At 40.7% G+C, this 20,622-nt stretch overlaps 1 protein-coding gene across 1 annotated transcript in view; it reads left to right on the top strand.

Annotated features, from left to right (window-relative positions):
- Positions 1 to 20,622, top strand: part of LOC126397150 (ephrin type-B receptor 1-like) — a 121,082-nt gene that overhangs the window by 71,722 nt on the left and 28,738 nt on the right. The window contains exons 9-13 of the mRNA XM_050055694.1: positions 873 to 997; positions 13,222 to 13,387; positions 13,586 to 13,691; positions 15,853 to 15,914; positions 16,022 to 16,219. Coding sequence (XP_049911651.1) covers positions 873 to 997; positions 13,222 to 13,387; positions 13,586 to 13,691; positions 15,853 to 15,914; positions 16,022 to 16,219 — 657 coding nt within the window. The remainder of the gene's footprint in view (positions 1 to 872; positions 998 to 13,221; positions 13,388 to 13,585; positions 13,692 to 15,852; positions 15,915 to 16,021; positions 16,220 to 20,622) is intronic.

Raw genomic sequence — 20,622 nt, 5'->3', positions numbered from 1 at the left:
AACACATCATTTACCTCATCTACGGCAACCCAGGCTCATTCCTAATCGAAACATGATCCATTGTCACCCTGCCGCTTTCTGAGCACATTTGTTACTGCTGCCGGATGCAAAACTCTCTTATCCCTGAAATCTTTTAGGACTCAACAAAAACTGATTTATTTTCAGGTTGACTGCACTGGGGAGGAGTTTAAATTATGCAATAGGTTTAGCGTATTCATGGGACCTTAGGATATGAAACTCACTCGACATATAGAGAACCCTGTAAAATGTCAATTGTGGCGATATTAAAAATGACTGTGAGGTTTTCAGGTGACAGCCCGCTCACACTGTCAAATTATGACTACAGGAAATATTTGGCTCATGAGATATCACAGCATTTACTGAGGATTGTGGCAACTATATGATGTCCTGATGACTCAGCTGTGAAAGATCCATACGTCCTCAATATAACTTACATCAATTTGATACTAGTTACTGGCGTGGCATTAATCTCCGTGTCTTGATGCCTTCCTCTCTTCACTGTACGCTATCAAATGAAGTACGAATGTGATGAAAACCATCTCATAAAGAGATCCGGGAGGCAAAACCAAGAAATACATTATAGCCAAGAGCTTGTGGTTCCTAAAATTATGAGTAAAAATGCATTACAGACATAACTCTTGCCTCCCCATCAGTGACAAGAGCAGTAATTTGTTTTCATGAGCCTGGATGAGGAAACATTTTTCTCCTTTGGGTGTAAATAATCCTTGGCAATATGTCATTACATTACACACTATATTTCCATATTTATGGAGTTTAAGCATGCTAGCGGATCTTTTAACTGCCTAATTGATTGTGTGTACTCGTGTGTGCGTATGTGTGTTTTTTAACAGCTCCCTCAGTAGTTCCCATAATGCACCAAGTGAGCTCAACGAGCCGCAGCTTCTCGTTGTCATGGCCACCGCCCGAGCAGCCCAACGGAATTATCCTCGACTACGAGATACGATACTTTGACAAGGTAGAGTGGGATGATTAATGTCTGTGAGTGTTCGCGTGTGTGTGTGCATGTGTGTGTGTGTGTTTGTGTTTGCCTTTGTGCTTTTTGGTGTTATGGTCACAGACAGTAATCCATTAGAGTCAATAAAACGGGCAAATCAATATCAACTTCATCTAAGTCATCTATTATCAGCACTCACTGAGAGGCAGCAACAGTCTCACTGCCTCTAAACTACTTAGCTTGTAATAAGTTGTTGTAGCGCTTGTTGCTGATAAGTTGATCCACAATTTTTTTGTCTACACCATCTTCGACAAGCATATGAGGTCACAACAGTTCATTATTTATGCACAGATAAATGGGACAATTAACCAATCAGAGAACCACAAAAACAATGGTCAGTTGGTGAATAAAACACATTAAGAAAACATACACATTGCCATTGAGTTAATTAGAAAAAGAAATCTTTACTTAAAGGTCCAGTGTGTAGGATTTAGGGGGCTATATTGGCAGAAATGGAATGTAATATAATAAGTGTGTTTTCTTTAGTATATAATTACCTGAAAATAAGAATTGTGTTCTCCTTACCATAGAACGAGCCATTTGTATCTAAAAAGGGAGCGGGTCCTCATTTATTGAGATTGCCGTGTTGTACAACAAAGTTTCTATACTCTGCAAGGGTTAACTCCCACACAGTGTTTTAAGCCTGCAACTCCGTACCGGTCATTTAGAGCTGAAGAAGCTTCTTAGATGAGAGGCAAAACGTCTTCAAGAAACACAAGCAAGTCCAGTTGCCTACGATATAACGCTTATGATTACCATGACCTGGATGACTGAGAATCTTCATCGACAAATCTGGTCTGTTTGTTTTGGAGAGGAAATGACCTCTGGGGATAATTCGGCTCCCAGTAAGAACAAACAGTCAACACTGACAGAATTCTAGCCGGGGGAAGATTTAGCTGGTTGCAATCTTCAATTCATTGTTTAACTCTACCAAATCTCCCCTAAATCTTACACACTTCACCTTTAAAATAATAGCTTATCATATTGGGGGAAAAAAACAAAATAAATGTATATGTTGCTGAGATTTGGATAAGAAGAACGATACCACTCTCATATCTGTCTGTTGAATATTAATCCCTCTGTATCCAGTCTTTATGTTAAACTAAGCTAACTGTCTCACTTTAGATGAAACTATGCCCACTTCCGCATGATGACTGGCTGCCAGTCTTTGGAGTTTAAGAAAGTGTTTCTCCCTGCAGCACACAGGAAGGCTGGTGCTGGTTTAAAGAGGCATCCTATAGCTGGGCACCATGTGAAACAATACAGTGTGCATTCCTCAGTGGCTTTGAACACCACCCTTGCCAAAAAAACACTGAGGAACTCTGCCCCCTCTCATCCATCTCCTTAGATGCAGGATGTTGGGTTTTGATGCTCTTGTACCTCCTTTATGTATCTATGTGTCTTGTTTGTGTATGCAAAGTTTTACTTTATCTACCCATATTGCTGTATTCAAAGCATCTGTTGCTGTCATATTTTGCGGAGACGGACCTTCAGTCGCTGGACTAGAAACAAAGGCTGTTAGGTCAGTGGGGACAAAAGACAACGATTCAAACTTTAATGAATGCATTTTTTCATCCATAAAATAACCCAAACTCCCCAAAATAATTAGATACAGGCATTATAACACAGCAATGCAAGAGCATGCCAAAGTTTTTCATACCTGACAGCACAATGTTGACCTAAAAGCAAGACTTCTTCTTGCGTCATTCTCACTTGTGTTTAAGTGGCTGCCCTCTGAGGCACCTGCCATAATTCAGGTGTTCATATTATGAGATATTTCTTCAGCTATTTGAACAAATTTAAAAAAAAAAAAGATTAACTAATTACAGCAATGTCCACTGCTCCATCACACGTGCCCATACAAAACAGTGACACATGACAATATGGTGTGCTTGCAATGTGTGTTTTTAATGTATCCATTCACTTACGTTTTTTTCCTTTTCAAAATAATCACTCAATAATGCTCTTGTAATATTCCCTGTGTTATTATTCATTATATCCTGTCACTTAACGTAAGTACTAATAGTTATCTTTGAAAAAAAAAGAAATCATTATTATTGTTATTAGTTAAGGGGCTGGGGTGTTGTGAATGCTGCTCATTATGTACATGATGATTAATGAACAACAGCTAAAAGCAGAAACGTGTCAACATATTTCTCAGACTTATAATTCCTGAAATTGATGTATTTTCTCTCTCACTTGGGCTCAATGTCTATTAAAGAGTTGGGTTCATGCATCATCTTTTATACCATATTATTCCCTAATAAGTTGGGATTGATCTCAGAGCCACAATGCATATTTCATGGAGCCTGTAGTCATACTGACAAGGTTTTACAGTGATGGAGAGCCTCTCTTTATTCCAGCACACATCCATTGTTGATCGTAGTCATGCAGCAAAGACGGGCATCCGTTCATTAATGAGTGGCTACAGTGGGATCCTGTCAAACTGTAAAGCTGCATTGCTCCAATGAAACTGTGAAAGAAAGGTTTATTGATTTATGGAGTTCAACAAAGCTGTGTGTGTTTCCTCCATGAACAACTAATGTAGTTTGAGTTGCCACAGTTTCATAAGCTGTAGCACACCATATGGAATCTAATTAAGATCTGTGGGCTCTGGAAGATCCAATTAAAACCGTTTAATTGGTCAAGTAGCTCATCTCGTGTGTCTTGTGCAGGCCACTCCTCACTTTAATCGCTCGAAGAAACAGAACCTCAGACAATCACAGACAGTGATTTAGACAAATATAAATTAGACCAAAAAATTTACTTCTGTCGGAGTTGAATTATTTAATATTTTGATGCCTTCAGGAGACGAAGCTACATGGTTTATAGCTGTTTTATGTGACTATAATCACATCAAGTGTTATTTATTTTCTCAGTGATACCAGGACACATTTTTACAGCCTGGTTGCAGTCTTTATCTTTATGCTGTTCATGGCGATGGTTGCACATACTGTGTCCGCGGGGAGGATTGTTACACTGTTTGTGGACTGCAGCCAGCAATATTGCTGTATTGTTTGTTGAGTGGGATCATTTCCGAGATTCATCTCCTCAGCTCAATGTGGATGTGGCTCTGTGGGCATTGCTGTTTTGATATTTGCCAGATGACATCACAGAAAGTTACCTTTATTCATGAAGGATAGAGTCTTTCCTCCCAAAGAGAGAAACTCACGGCTGCAGAGGGGTTTCACACAAGCCTCTAGGAACAGCACCAGGCTTTGATGCTATTGGGCCCAAAAAGACTATTTCCCATAGACTTACATTGTAAAAGAGATGTCTTTAAATCAGTGATAACATTTTTTGAGTGTCACAGCCCCTGCGAAATGAATAATTTCATAATCAGAATTTGATCCATTTGGTCTGATAACTTTTCAATAGTTGAGAAGAGCTGTGCGACTAAATAACTGTATGTATTGTATTGGGCTACTGTATTGTATTGTATAATTGTATTGCAAGTTACGTGAGGGCTAAACTGGAAGTTAGCCTCTCAGCTGGCGAAAGTCTCATGTGTGCTTGCTCTGTGGGCCCCAGGATGTGAAAGATGTGGGTAATTTTTCAGGTAAATCTTTTTACTGAGCAACTTTCACAAGAATGAACAAGGCGTTGCCTCCAGCACTGTATACCGTTCTCACAGAATAGTCGAATAGTCAATCAAAACCACTAGTTGACACTGTGCAATGTTACTGACTAGTAATTCATCTGTGGTTTTAGCATGGTGCCTTAATAAAGCAGTGGAAATGCATTTACCGCAGACATGCAGCTGGGGGCGCTGTGGGTAGTCAGTGTTGATGGGTCATAGTTATGAATTGCGATGGTCTTCTAACATCTGAAGGAGGACATTGGTTTTGTTGGACACAGGGCTGTTTCAAGACCCTCTGGGGGCCCTAGGCAAGAGGCACCTTGGAGCGTTTGTAACAAATCCTTTATTTATAGAAAAATGTAAAAACAAAGCAAAATTGCCTTAAATTATTTAATTAACAAAAACACATAACATGCTTCCTTTCTAAGAAAACAATAACAACAAAATACAAAAATAAATACAATAACTCATTGTGTAAGACAAATATTTGTGTAGTCATTTTAAATTAAATAATCTCATGACAGATTTAAACTGGAGAGCAGATCCCTCTGAGGCTCAATGAAGTTATTCTTATTCTTAGTTATTCTTATTTCTTAAGTCACTGTGAACTTAGAATAACTTCCTCCTACCTTCATCTGTTGAGGCAACTGTAGAGGTATGCTGTTGTTGTGGACCAAAATATTTCAACAAAGCACCTTGAGAAAAAAAAAGAGCTCAATTATATTTGGTGAGTTTGCTTTAGTATTTTCATGCAAGTACAGAACTGTGTGTATGTGCTTCACAAACACTCAACATTTAAGATCTGTATGAAATAATTAATGAACAACAGTAACAATTTCAATGCTTCATGTTAACATAATATCTTCCTCTTCTAAATACAAATTAGTTACAGTTTGGACAGAATAAGAAATGATGTTGGTTTCATTAATGTTAGCATTTGACAACAAATGCATTACTAATGGGAGAAATTAACATTGTCGTTGGCACTAACTTATTGCAGGTACAGTGTTCTGTGTACACAACCATGGCAACACAGCTAATGTCATATAATACACCTCTTCTGTTCAAACAAACAAACAGATATGTCTCAAGAGTTTAGAAGCTTCAAGCTGGTCCACTCACTGTCTAACTAATGTTAGCTAGCTGTTGTTGTCATGTTGTGCATTGAACATTAAACTTTTCTGATGCTTGGTGGGACTGGGACAAAGTGGCATGTGGCAATAACTACTTGTAACACATTCTCACTTACCACTGTCTCGTTTTTTCTTTTCATCTTCCTCTTACTTTTTTTTTTCTTTTAGCGTGCCCTGAGGGATACGTTCGCTTCATTTTGCCGCAGCCCGCAGCAGCAGCAGCAGCAAGTCAGCTCAGTCAGCTGTAGGGGCCCCATTAGGGAGGTCTCCGACGTGTCGTTGTTGCAGTGTCTCTAAGGGGGTTTCAAGTTGTGTCGTTGATTACAGACCAAATGTCAGCAGTCCCTGGAGGCCCCCTCTAGCCACTTGCAAGCAGCAGCAAGTAGGGGGGGCCCTATTAGGGGGGATTCCGACGTGTTGTCGTTGCTGCAGTGTCTATAGGGGTTCCATTCATATTGTTATTGATATGGACCAATGTCAGCCGTCTCTGGGGGGCCCCTTCCAGCTCGGGGCCCTAGGCAATTGCCTAGTTTGCCTGTCCGGTTGCGACGGCCCTGGTTGGACATTGATTTCTTTTTTTAAAGAATCATTTTCTATGTTACATTCTGCCACGTTATTTTAAAGAATCATTTTCTATGTTACATTCTGCCACGTTACATAAACAGAATTTAGGTCATCTAGGGAAAGAAAGACTAGTCGAATCGTCCAATCAAATTGCAGCCCATTTGTGAACAGCCTCTCATAGCCAATTGAGGACTACCCCCAGGTGGGTTCCGTCTACATTACTGGTTGTATTTGAGACCTTTTTGACGATAGCCGATCATTGTTATATTTGAAGGAAAAATATATGGTATATCCTGCGATTAATCGACTAGTTGACTACTTTTTTTGGAGTAGTTGATGACTACTAAAATGCAGTAGTCCTGAATGCCCTACTATCACAGAGAGTACATATCTCTGCAGTAAACCATCCATTCATCCAGGCTTGGATGTTTAGGATCTGTATGACTCAGGCTGTTGAGGCTGAAGAGAAACAAGAGATATCCATAATGATTATTTGTATTCTCTTTGACAATGCCAGTGATTAGCAGCTCTATTGATGACTTTGCTTTTTGAGAGGTGCCAGTATGTCCTTGAACTAAACTCTCTGGAAGTTTGCTTTATCCTACCCACGCTGAATCGCTGTGCAAGAGGCACTTCCACTGCTTCTCCATCCAATTATCTATTTTTCTACCGCCTCGGTCAAAGTAGTCCGAAACTCCCCCCTCTCAACAATGTCTTCCAGTTCTTCCTGGGGGATCCCAAGGCTTTCACAAGCCAGATGAGATATACAGTCCCCAGGGGCTCCCACCAGTTTGACATGTCCAGAAAGCCTCCAAGATGAGCACCCAGGTGGCATCCTTATCAGATGCCCAAACACCTCAACTGGCTCCTTTGTATATGAAGGAGTAGTGCCTCTACGCTGATCTCCCCGCACGTATTTGAGCACTTCACTCTCTCTCTAAGGGCTTGTTTCCAGTGTTTTGCAAAAGAGAATAAAGAGTGAACGTGATGATAAAAAATGTCACTCCTCTGCTTTTCGCTGTGTATGTCAACATCTTGAGAGCACTGGAGGATTTTTCTATCTCCCTAGCTGAATCACTTAAAGACCAGAAGACCAAAGCACCAATTTATTCAGTAGTGGATGCTGCTGAAATCGCAACTCCGACCACTCTCCTCTGTGAGGCTGTCTGACTGAAGCAATCAAGCCTCCAGCTGTCCTGCGGTGGACAAGGTTCTAACGTGTATGAACCAGGAGACTGAGGCACAAAACACTTTGCTGCCAGAGCCCAGTGATCGAACAAGCCTGCATAAAAAATGTCAAACCCGGGGCTCCAATGAGGGCCTCTGATTCAGGGGTGAAACGTGCAGGACCTGATTGCTTTCCCATCAAAGACTGCTGCTCCAGGACAGAAAAAAACTCCAAAGAAAGGACAAACTGCAGCTGCATATCTTGTCTTCTTTGTAATTCAGTCAGTGGGAAGCAATGCATTTGGAGACTGAAAGTTAAATTAAAAGCGTATCTATCACCCAAAGCAAAACATAAGAATATCCTCATCTTTTCTGAAGCTGAGCCAGCAGCTGCAAAAACAGATTCAGAGACTTTCACTGCAGACAGATTAAAAACAAAGAGCAAAGCACCTACAAGGGATTGTGTGAGATACACCAAAAAGAACAACATGCCTCCTCATTCACAGCCCACATTTGATTTCCTGCCATCTTCCAATCCTTTTTCATAAAACTGAAGAAAATAGTTTTTGGCTTTTTTGGAGGGATACCGCTGCTAGTCTTTGTGTTCATTTTTTCCCCCCTCTTAATACATACTGTCAGTGAGTTGCTGCTTCCATAACTCACTAAAGTTCTGAGATACAATCATAACAACACACTGTAAATGCTCAAGACTGTTGTCAACTCCCTTTCTTATCTATTCTCTTTGATGAAAAGACTCGGTCTTAAAGTCCATGACTCCAGAGGGCTTGCTCACAGATTCCAATTTTCCAGCACAGCATAGTGTATGGCTATAATTTCACTGTGTTGCACAAGGGAAAGAGAGTGTGTCGTTTTTATTATTGTGGTTCTTATTGCTTCTCTTAGTTCAGTATGTGCTATGTGTTAATATGTAAATCCTATAACTAAACGAAACACAGCGCTGACATAGCACATAGTATAATCTAGGTATGCTACAGAAGTCCCTTATTACCTCGCTGTTTTATTTTTGCACAATATATTCAAACCAGACTCTTTCTTGTTATATTTCTTACATTTTATAAATGCTACACAAATTGTCAACACACTCAGACACAGTATCTAATCAGTAAAATGTCAGTATAATGAAAGATGTGTTGTAACTCTCCATGCTGATTTTCTATCGTGAAATGTGATTCAAAAAGATCAAAAAGATTTGCTCTCCAATTAGTGAAATGCATTTATGCCATCATCAGTTCATGTGTGCTCAAAGAAGAAGCTGTGCATATCTATATGGTGAAGTTTTCCTGACAAATAACCTTTTGTGATCATGCAAGCAGTCACTGTCATCTCTTACAAGCAACAGAAGAAATAGTGTGATGTTGTTTTAATGCCGCAAAACCTTTTAGGAAGGAGCTCAGGTGGAAAGTTGGCTGTAAAAAGTGTCCGACTTTGTCAGCAGAAACCACAGTTTACATGCGGTCTCTTACCAACAGTCAACAACAGAGTTTCTTATCTGTCCCTAACCTCAACTATAGACCTGGCAGATCAGAAAATACTCATATGAAACAGAAATTTTAGAGGGCACTGAAAAATAATGTTGTTGTGGTGGTGTAAGGGCTTGTGGGAATGATCACGTACATTAAAAGCCACTGGAGCAAACAAAAAAAAAAAGACATTTTACTTGAGCAAGAACATATTGGAACGTTAGACAAACCTATCACTTAACGCCAAAAAAACAAGGTATGGGTTCATTAAAACAATGTTGTGACCCTTTCCTTGTTAAAGCCGCAGGCACTGAATACATATTCCCTGTCACTTTAAAATTAAATTCATTTATTCAACTGACATCAAACATCTTCCAAACATTGTTCTCAATTAACATCATAAATAAAGAAAACAAGAAATGTCACAAAAATGAGTCAAACAATAATCAAAAGACTTTATCTTAACCAAGACTTCAGCTGCCCAACATTTTCTGAAACCGCTACCAGCTACAGGTGGGGCCATACATGCCCTATGCACCAAGTCCTTATAGTGTTATAAACATTCATTCATTCAAATAAATGCAACCCAAAGCTATAATAAACAGATGCAATAACAAAATGATATATAATATGACATATAAGCAAAGTTAAACCTTTTTTTTAATGGCTACAACAATTGTAAATCACATTTTGACAGCACCATATGATGCTGTGGCTGGCAAACAACATGCCGGTATGACAATGGCAATGGCATAAAGATCAATGCACTGGCAGCACAGCGTCACCACCACCATGATAGTCACACTTTTTAAGTTCAGCTGTTGCTTCAAAACTGCATTTAAACTTGAACATCATGTTCATGCTGCTCTGAATCTGTAGGATAATGCACAGAATATTTCAGGGAATCATCTGGAAGGCTCATGCTGCCAGAGATCATTTAAAAAACAAAAGATGTCGCAGGTAACATAAAAAAAAAAAAAAAAAAAAAATCAACAATACAAATACATCTCACCCCCGCCACTTGAGCGGGGGTGCTGCACCTGGCTGTGAAGGTGCTACTTCCCACGGTTTGGGTGGAAGTTGTGATTCTGACTCTCGGAGAGCAATTAGAGTGAGTTTTAGGACAGAGTGAGAGGAACTGCAGTCTCTGAGACATGTACTGTAGCTGCAGTCTGACAGTCACAGATAAAACACTTATTTTGTCAAAATCAGGGCAGCCACTTTACAGTAAGCCGGCCTTACTCGCCGCTGCCTTTGCGCTAACATTATTTAACATGGAGGCCAATTAAGACCCAGAATCAAAAGCTGGCAGTTTCTTCTCTCATTGTTTCTTCGTTTCACTCTTCTTCCTTGATGCTCATCTTAAGAAGGGAGAAATACTGTACTTTACACTGGAGACAAGCCAGCCCCATAAAGTGACTAATTTTAGCTTCAAGTGAAGAAGTCCTCGGGGAGCAGTTTGATAAGCCTTGAGAGAGGGAGGACAGGTTTTTCTTAGCAGACAGCTGTACTGTACCTCCTTTTCTCCACCTTCCTTCCCTCCATCTACTCCACCCCCCCCCCCCCCTTCCCTCTCCCTTCATAGCCACTCTATAGATAATGAGGTTTTAATGTTGTAAATTTGATATGGCACAGGGAGGCAGGATTTTTCCCCACTACTTATCTCTAGCTCCCAGACCTTCCCAGATGGGTTGCCCCCTAACCTTTTCACTGTGGCGAGCATAGAGCTCCCCAACACACACACACATACACACACACACACACCTCCAAATCTAAAACCCACTCTGACACAATACCCCCATTTCTGTGTCCACTTCCAAATATAGCTCAACCATATTCTCTCACAGCTTTTAACACCTCAAACTCTGTAGTCGTCCATGTGTCGTGTCATAATTATGACAGTAGGAGTCTGAATGCTCCTAGTACAGTATATCAGTATTGAACTGAAATAAACTAGAGCCAATTGACATTAAATATAGCATATGAAAATACTGTGGGCACACAGGAACAACATGCATTACACAAGACATTGCATAATAGAAACAAGACAGATAGCCTCAAGCAACAACATAAAGTGTTTAAGACCATCAAGTGAGGAGCAGGTATTTGTTATTAAGAACTGCAATGATAATATGAATAAAAATTCAATCATCTTTAACCCCTTTTTATTCATGTGCATGTCATCTTTTGACTGCCCTCGCTCTCCATCCTCCCTTCTCTTTTCACCCCCAGCCCTCGCTTTCTTCTGGTCTTTTCCCTCCTGAACTCTCCTCCTCATCACCGTCATCTCTCTCCCTCTCCCCTTTGCTCTGCCGTCGACCCCTCCACCTCCTTCATCCTCACGGCATGATTCCCTCCCCCGTCCTTTCATGCCATCTCCACACCATATTTGTCGTTCCCCCTGGACCGTTTCGATCTTGCCGCAGCAAAAACCTTTTTATCTGAAAGAAATGGGTAAGAGGAAGCGTAGAAGGGAAGGCGTAGAAAGATAGCGCTAAAAGGTTGTAGCCTTGGGTTTATAAGATAGGCCTGATAGGTCTGATGCCTAATTCACCTCAGGAGGAAGATGGGGCGGAAAGAGGTCCAAATGCTCTGGCAGACCTGTCTCTGTGGGCAATAGCTAATTAACTGCATTATCACTTTATATTTGAAGGAGATGGAGGAAAGAATGGGTCGAAGTGGTGGGAAAAAGAGCCAGAAATCAAAGAGAAAGGGACTGAAGAGACTTTTGAGCAGGCACTTGTGGACAAAGTGAAAGAAAAACAAAACTCTATCTTTCATCTATTGGTGTCTTGCATTGAGAGTCATTTTATGTGCCACAGCTTTGAATTATGCCCCTTTTTCCCTTCTCTCTGTCACCACTCCAGTAAAATGGGAGTAAATTGTATTCTGTATGTGCTACACAAAACACTGTAAAATGACATTTGTAAAATTTAATGGTGATGTGTCTCTCCAGAAACAATGACCCAGTATGTCTTCTGAACTTGCTTTAACTAGGACAACTTATTCGGTATAGTAGTTCCAGTCAAATCTGTTCTCACAGAGGTTGGTGGATTATCCAGAATAACTGACAAAGATGCCTTGCTGCTGAGTTTTCCTTTTTTTTTTTATAAATGTTGTTAAAAGAAATGCTAACTTTACAGCTGTGATATAACAGTACTCCTGGCTATGTGACTACACCATGATATCACTGTTGGGTGTGGTAACAGATGCAACGGAGCAAACTGCTGACTAAGGATTGACCGATTGTCAGCCTGCTCAATATTTTGACGCAATATTTAACATTTTTACGTTTAGCAGAATCATTATTTTTTCATAAAATAGCTGATAAATATTTTTTAAAATGTGCTCCTATAATTTTTATACATCAGACGTATATAACTCAGACCTGTTGATGTAATGTATTAACCTGCGGAGGACACATTAATATGAGATGTCACTCTGTCTGTCACTGTTAGAGACTTAAGTCTGCAGCGTAGTTCATACACTTTACTGATAAACCAGAGACTTATATAGTAACACTGGACTTACAGATCAAAGAATGTTTTTATATTGTGTCCAATTTTCAGTCCACTCCCCCCCCTCTCACTCTCAATTCAATTTCAGTTTTCAATTCAGTGTGTTTTATTGGCATGAGTCTAACAGAGACAATATTGCCAAAAGCGTCAGGTAATAATGAGATGGGAAAAGTAATAGACACTATTAGTATAGATGCACTAAGGAAAAGGTCTAACAGTGCAGTAGACCTATGGGAGTATTACACATACAGTAACGACACTAGGGAAGGCAAACAGCAATACATGCATTAAAGTCTTTTTTTTTCATGATAAGTCTGGAACTGCTTCACAGACAATGAACTGTGGAAAATGTTGTAGATGACACTGAGAGTCAAACAGACGGTTAATTCAAGTGTGTGTAGCACAGAAACAATATGTAGTTTGAATTGTTCTTGTTTTTATTGTTGGAAAAGGGAAAAGATAAATCATGTGATAGAGACTGGCATGGTGAGACAAGATAGATGAATGACAAGATGAATTCAAACTCAAGATGTTGCATTACAACATCCTGCCAGGAGTCACAGTTTGAAAACGTTGAATGTCTCAGTTTGGACTGGAACGTTGGAAGGATTAATCTTGTCTGAGCTGAAGGCCAAAACTGAGTACTAAATTTAGTCTCTCTTAGTCTGTGACTGAAGAAGTGTTATCGTCTGACTTGGCTCGCTGTGAAACATATTCATCTCTCTCTCAACCTCCTCCTCAGTCCCAGTCGTCACTGCTGAACAGTTCAGTGGTCCAGAGCGAAACACCCAATGTTGTTCTGGAGGGTCTGAGGCCTGGGACCGGCTACGTGGTCCAGGTGAGGGCCCGCACCGTGGCTGGCTACGGAGCCTACAGCAAGGACATGCTCTTTCAAACGCTCACCGACGGTAAGTGGGTGGTTGGCTGGCTGGCTGGAGTGTGTGGAGGTGTGTGTGTTGGTGGGGGTTTAAGGTGGAGAGGAAAGAGAGTGCAGGACTGAGAGGGGGAATGTGAGAGGTTGAGCAAGAGTAAAAATCTGGCTGTGAAGTAATTAAATTTTGCCCTACTTTGTGTGTGTGTGTGTGTGTGTGTGTGTGTTTCTGCAGATGAGTACAAGTCAGAGCTAGGACAGCAGCTCTCCCTGATTGCAGGCTCTTTAGTAGGAGGAGTGTGTATCGTCTCATTGGTAGCTATCGCCATCATCTGTACCAGGTAACGCACAGGCACACACACACACACACACACACACACACACACACACACACACACACACACACGCACGCACACTGTCATTGTCCAATCAAAACGTCCTTAACAAGGCATTGAACATGCTCTGATTTGATAGGTTTCAATAAGCTCACTTTTTTCCTTTTTTTAATCTGGAAATGTAGCTGTATAAATAATATTTCTTTTGTCGTGTGTGAAAATTAGATATAAAATTAATGATAAAATAAAATAAAATGGAATAGAATAAAAAAGTGGTAAAAATCGAATGTTTTGCAGTATAAACACTTTTTTATACTGCAGAGATTTTGATTGTCATTACAGTAAAAGTACAGGTATTACTGTGTCATAATATCTCTGTCGGTAAGCAGTGACAGTGTGACAGTGAGCTAGCAGCACGCACAATACCAGGACTCTGAAGCTGCAGTTAAATGGAATTCAGCTACCATTTACATAAATGTCTGACTGGAACTAAGGCGTTGATTGAAATTTCATTTACTAGAATTTTTCACAGCTTTCAAACACACCTCACAGTGTGGAACCTCAATCACATGATAACAGGTTCACGACCCCCTCCCCCCATATGATCATTTGTTATCATGTTAAGCTCCACGCGTTGGTCATGTGATGATAACTGAGCCATTTCCATGACAACTGAGCAAATTGTACCTGGTGACGAATACTGTGAGCTTCATCTTCATGTCAGGAGGACATCAAAATATAGAAATTTTCTGTTGCCAGTAGGTGGCGCTCTGACTATGATTCAAAATTCCTCTATTGTTTTCACGACCTGGACTATCATCAAATTTTGAAGAGATATGAGCATGTGGAGTGAAGTTACAACAGCTTTTAGTGTATCGTTGAAGCATTGAAATACACCACGCCACCATGGAGACACCCTTTGACACAAACTCACAGTTTTCACAATATAGCATCCTCTACGTCTTATGGCTCTCATGCAGAATCTGGTCATCTTTGAAGGAGATGTACTATTAAGTCTAAAACATGACATTTCCTGTTGCCAGTAGGTGGCGCTACAACTGCAACTAAACATTGGCATGTAGATGTCTTCAGGTCAGGACTGCCATCAAATGTGAAGTTTGGGAGTGATTGGTCCGTGAACCTTGGAGTTACAAACCACTTCCTGTTTCATGGTGAAACACAAAACTTTCACGCCTCGCCACAGTCACATGGTTCGACAAGAACTCAAACGTTTAACTTCTTTGCAGCAACTTTGCAGTTTTGAACCTCAGTCACATGACAACAGGTTTACGATCCCCTCCCTCCATATGATCATCTGTTATTATGTGAGGCCCCATACTTTGGTCACGTGATGATAACTGAGCCATCACCATGACAACTGAGCAAACTGTACCTGGTGACGAACACTGTGAGATGTGGTGGACAGGTGGTAAGTTTGAGTCAAGCTTTTTACGTCAAAAGTAATGTTTCCTGGCTCAAGAATACATTTTTTTTACATTATCATTTATAGTTTCTTTTACAACATCTTGAGGGAGTCTGGTGCATTTTTAGCATTTTTAAGACTTACTTACTGACATTACACTAAAAATGTATAATTTAATGCAGATAGAATGTCCTTTGTAGGCGACAGAGGTCCAAAGCTTGCTAAACGTGGTAATTTGCTATAATTTGTAGGAAACAACATCTTAATTATATGTTAATTATACATAGCTTCGGACAAAAATGATTTATTACTGATAACAGTTTTAAAATAGATCTGGACTTTCTGAAATTCCTGAAGTTTCTGTGACCCTGTGACCTCCCAGAAATAGCAAGTGACACTCTGTCTCTCCTGTGTGCGGTGTCAGGTGTCTATTGTGAAGATCAGTTGACATACTGAAATATTACAGAGTGCATTTCTTTGGTTCCAGTCTCAGATGAAAGCAGGAAACAAGAGCTGACAACACAGAACAATAACCAGCCATATAATACTAATGAATTCCTAAAAGACTTTTCCCTTCTCCGAGGCAGACTTATTTCGACATTCAAGAATACTATTTATTTTACCTCAGCTCAGCTGAAGAGAAGACAACCAATTAGCATTTCTAACTTTCCTAACTTCTGTGTAACATTTCTGTCTGCTTGCCTCTTTCCCCCAAATTCTCCCTGTTTGTGTTTCTGTCTGCAGAAGAAGGCAGTTGAAGGAGAGCGTGTATGGTGACAAGCTGCAGCAGTACAATGGAGGAGGAGGTACGACCAGTTCTGAAACTTTAAATGAGCTCTACTTTAATATGTGCTTTCATGCACCAAACTTCCAAAACAGTTTTTATATTTACACTCTCTAATTTTCTCCTTAGAAGTGACTCTGAGACCAGACATGTTCAGTGGTCCCACCCCGACTGTGACCTTTCCCACCCTGTCTGAGGGTCACAGTTCACCAGGGGTCAAGATCTACATCGACCCCTTCACCTACGAGGACCCCAATGAGGCTGTGCGGGAGTTTGCAAAGGAAATCGACCCCTCGTGTGTCAAAATAGAGGAAGTCATTGGATCAGGTAGAGATTCTCATAGACTTAGTGTCTTTGACCCTCAGCTTGCTCTTCTTCTCTCCTTCATGTTGTCTGTAACATGTTAAAAACTCAACAAATGAAACTCCATCATCTTTTTAACATGTGTTCAGTGTCACTGTGCATTCTATTTGTACAAGAGTGTGATGAAAAAAAACCTCACAGTCCATGTTCATATCTACTCTAAACTGCTTCAAAAGGGAACGCTAGAAAAGTAAACCTTAGTTTCCTTTAATGAGACCAACTGTCACTTGAAACAACAGATACTCTACAGTAAATTAATCAAGTTCTTCAACTGTGCCAGACGTCTGTGTCAATGAAAGAGATCTGGAAACGTGCAATGCCAATTTATTATTTTTGCTTTATTTTTTTCCTTTGAAGTCAGGAGAGATGTTTTATTCATGCTGAAAACTTTCACAGGAATAAATTAAAACTGTCTTCGTGCATTCTCTTTGGCTATCTGAGCTGAACTGTAAAAACGCTGTGTGATGTTTGGCAAATAGAGAAAGTTGGATGTGAAATGGTGTCCCAGAGCATCCTCTGAAATTTTTGGGGGGGCAGGGGGGAGTAGAGTTTTAGCTGTCAGCTGGGTGGAAAGAAAGAGAAAAAGATGGCAAGAAGAAACAAAAAATAAAGACACATTTTACAGATGCTGAGATCAAATACCTTATTTTACTACTGATTCCTTGCAACGTCGTCAACCATTTCTTTTTAGCTGTATTGCCCCAAGGGCATCCAGGTAAGATGAGACACAAAACACGCAGATTTTAGCATAAGAGACATTTAGACCTTAACAGAATACATAAAACATAAAGATATGTAAAACGTATGCTAAGAGCCACAACACAAGGTCATAAATAGGTTCACAAAATGCAGTGTACATCCAGTAACAGCACAATATAAAACCAGGGAAACATCCAGCCATCAGCATCCAACCCAGCCATAAATTGTAGGTCTGCACATAAAAAGAAAAATACACTTAGATATCTAAAAAGACAGAAGTGCCCCTCACATTTGTTCATTATTTCATTTGCCTAAAAAAGCTGTTGAAAACACACAGTGCCTAAGCAGAACCTCAAGCTCTGTAGGTGATATTAATGCTTGATGCAGATTTTTGCATCAAAATTAGGAATAAATAACCTATTCAAGGTCTCAAAGACAAAGGCTGCTTGTCATCTCTGCATTTAAGTTTGATTTCTTCTTCATGAAAGCTCAACGCTGCAAACTGAATGGTCAAGGTCACAGTGCGGAACTGCCTCAAGGCTCTATTAGAAAGTTTGTGAATCAGCTGCTATGTTAAAAACAGTCAAGCCAAATCAGAGCACCACTCACCAGCTGGACGAACTTTCTCATTTTACAGCTAAACAGTAAAGTGAAATATGTTTCTGAAAACATTTGTGGTGAGAAAGCAGTAACAGAGTCTTGATTCATATTTGATCAGCGCTGCCTACTGTGACAGTTTGACCGCAGTTCACGAGCAGTGACTGATATGATTGACAGCTACATTGAAGACTCCTCAACTTTGATTGGTTGTTTTCCTTCAGCCGTGGCAGGTTCTAGCAAATGCCATTAGAAGCGCTAGGAGGCAGAGGTACATGATTTTTTTTACAGACTATGTCTCATGTACTACTGTGTGGATATAGTGGATATAGTTCCAGTAAATATGACAGTAGGCTAATTTTTATGTAGCAGTAATAGCGTAATCTGGCCAGGGGTTGCTGTACGGCTTTTTTCAGCAACCTGGTCAACTGTCCCAGGCCCCCAAAAGTCCCAGATTAACTGCATGTCCAATACATATTTTGTTTTTTAATAATTGAATTAAAGGCGCTGTATGTAAGAATGTGGCCAAAACGGTTACTGCACTCAAATTCAAGTGTTCGAGTCGTGTCCGCCCCCCCTCCCCTACAGATTCGAGGTTGTTGGACAGCGGCACGCTGGAGACTGATTTGTTTGCCCACAGGCGGCTGCCGTGGCAGGGCTGCGTTTTCCAGCGGACCGTTAGATCAAGTCCGGCTTCTCTGCTGCTAATGCTGCTGCCGGGATACAGCGGAGGAGACTGCTAATGCTATGTACTGGGACACTGCTAATGCTGCTTGCCGTGCTGCTGTAGCTCAGTCGTAACTTTAACTGATGCTGAGACTCTACTGACTGCGTGACTGGTAGACGGCGGTGGGTGGCGCAACAGGCCAAAACACAAATTCAAAACATAAACATGATTTGCGGACCGTAAAAATTTTTTTTTAAATGTAAATATTCTGGCTGTACTATTGTTGTCGGTGAGATCAGTATGTTATATGAACATTATTCCTTAGTCTCTGTGACATATTAGGAGGATTTTATGACTATTTGCTTTAGATTTCTTACAGCTCCTTAAATTGACGCTTTGCTAAGTACCACCCCCGGACCCAGAGTGGCCCATCAAAACGTAGCATTAGACCAGGGTCTGACAACAACACAGCTGTGCTCCATTGACTCTAATTGTTTTAGATTTCCTTAATTTCCAGGCTGGTTTTGTGGATTTGGAGCTAAATGTTGTGCCTGGGTTACGTCGCGTATTAATGATACTCGTTACCTGAAGAGGTTAAAAAAATAAATACATTGCTTCCCTGCTCCAAAACCAAAATCAAACCCTGAAAAGTGTAGGGTTAGCTAGCTAGCTACTGAAGATATAGCCTTACTGAATGCATACACATGCTGCTTTTGCTTTTTAATGATTATAACTAGGGCTGAACGATATGGAGAAAATTTCATATCTCGATATTTATGCCAGATATCTCGATACCGATACGATACGATATGACTATGGGTTCAGTGAAAACTAAGCATTCTTTATAAAAAATTTTTTTTTAAAAAACGAGTCCGAACCATTTTCTGGAAGCCCTCTTTAGTGACTGAATACACGGGAATCATGTGTAGCAAACCACGTTATCTTGCGGCAGCCATAGCGCTCCGCCGTATTCCCGTCTGTGACCCCCGTTCAACCCACAACCGGTAAGTTTCGCCTTTCGTTTCTGCTGCTGGTTGAAATCTGTACTCACACAGCGTGCTGAATGATTTAATTTGCTCGAACAAAACTATTTTTAGTCGCAAATGTGTTGTGTGTACTAGCAAGTTGCTAGCAGCAGCACGTCTCCCTCGCTCAAGGGGATGTTTGTGATTGGCTGGCTTTGTTGTCGATCCAAGGCAAGCAGGAAATGAGGTTTGTGATTGGCTGGCTGTAGCTGTACATTTATGGCAAGCGTAAAAAGGATGTTTGTGATTGGCTGAGTTGTACATGCAGGTCAAGCTGGGGAAACTCATGGGGAAATTATATCGTCAATATCGTTGCCTTTTGGGATATTAATATCTTGCATGTTCATATCTCGGTATAGATACGATAACGATATATCATTCAGCCCTAATTATAACATAAAGACCGACCCTGCTACACAGGAACCAGTGATGGGAAGCAGGGAAACTTTGCTGATATTCAACCAGCTGTGTGTCATCGCAGTGTGCGCAGATGAACGTTGATTGACTTCCCCCAGAGATCCCTGCCCATTCGGTTGTGGAGGTGCGGGTGCTGGCAACTGGTTCACTATCAGCAAAGTTTCCCTTTATATTCATTGTCTTCTGTGGTGATCAGCAGTCATGTGGTGGTTCACTTTTACACTGTGACCTGTAGCCTATAGTTCGGCTTTAGCTTCTAACTATCTTTGTCTTTTTAACCTGTTGTTGCTGCTGAGTCAGTTTGACATCCTGGATATATCCTTCATACACAGACTGTAGACCCCTCTGTCTGCTTCTCTCTGGAATCACTGTTTCAGTTTTCCAAAAATATGATAATATTTCTTCAGGGAGTGCAGTTAGCTACAGTGTGGGCTCCATGCTTACTCTGACAGCTTGTTGGACCATCACCAGAGTTGGGTATAATGCGTTACAAAGTAACGCGTTAGAGTACTTTGATTGCTTTTTACAGTAACCAGTAACCTATAGTTTGCTTTTTGAGTAATCAAATACTTACGTACATTTTCAAACAAGACATCAGTTACTTTAGCAACGGCTGTCGTTTGGTTCTAATAACGGAGATAACGTTAAACCTATCAGTCTGAAAGAAGCCACGGAGCTTGTGGCTCGCTCCGTGGTCGGAGAAATGCTGCCATTGTCTACTGTGGAGTCTAAATAGGTGGAGTAGGACTCGCTGACAGACATATTTCAGACTCAGGACTTGCATTATGCCTGGTAGGCTACACGCTACACGCTGGTACTCACCAATTATCCCCGGTCGTCTTTCACGGCGTGTGTGATGTCATCGGGTTATTCTTGTCCTATTTTTATTACTTTCACTATTATTTGAGTCACTGTGTGTCTGTTCATGTGCCAGCCGACATGTTGTTGTAGTCACCTAAAAG

The sequence above is a fragment of the Epinephelus moara genome, chromosome 10 (genome assembly GCF_006386435.1).
Source record: "Epinephelus moara isolate mb chromosome 10, YSFRI_EMoa_1.0, whole genome shotgun sequence".
Lineage (NCBI taxonomy): Eukaryota > Metazoa > Chordata > Actinopteri > Perciformes > Serranidae > Epinephelus > Epinephelus moara.
This window is presented reverse-complemented; position numbering and strand designations above follow the sequence as displayed.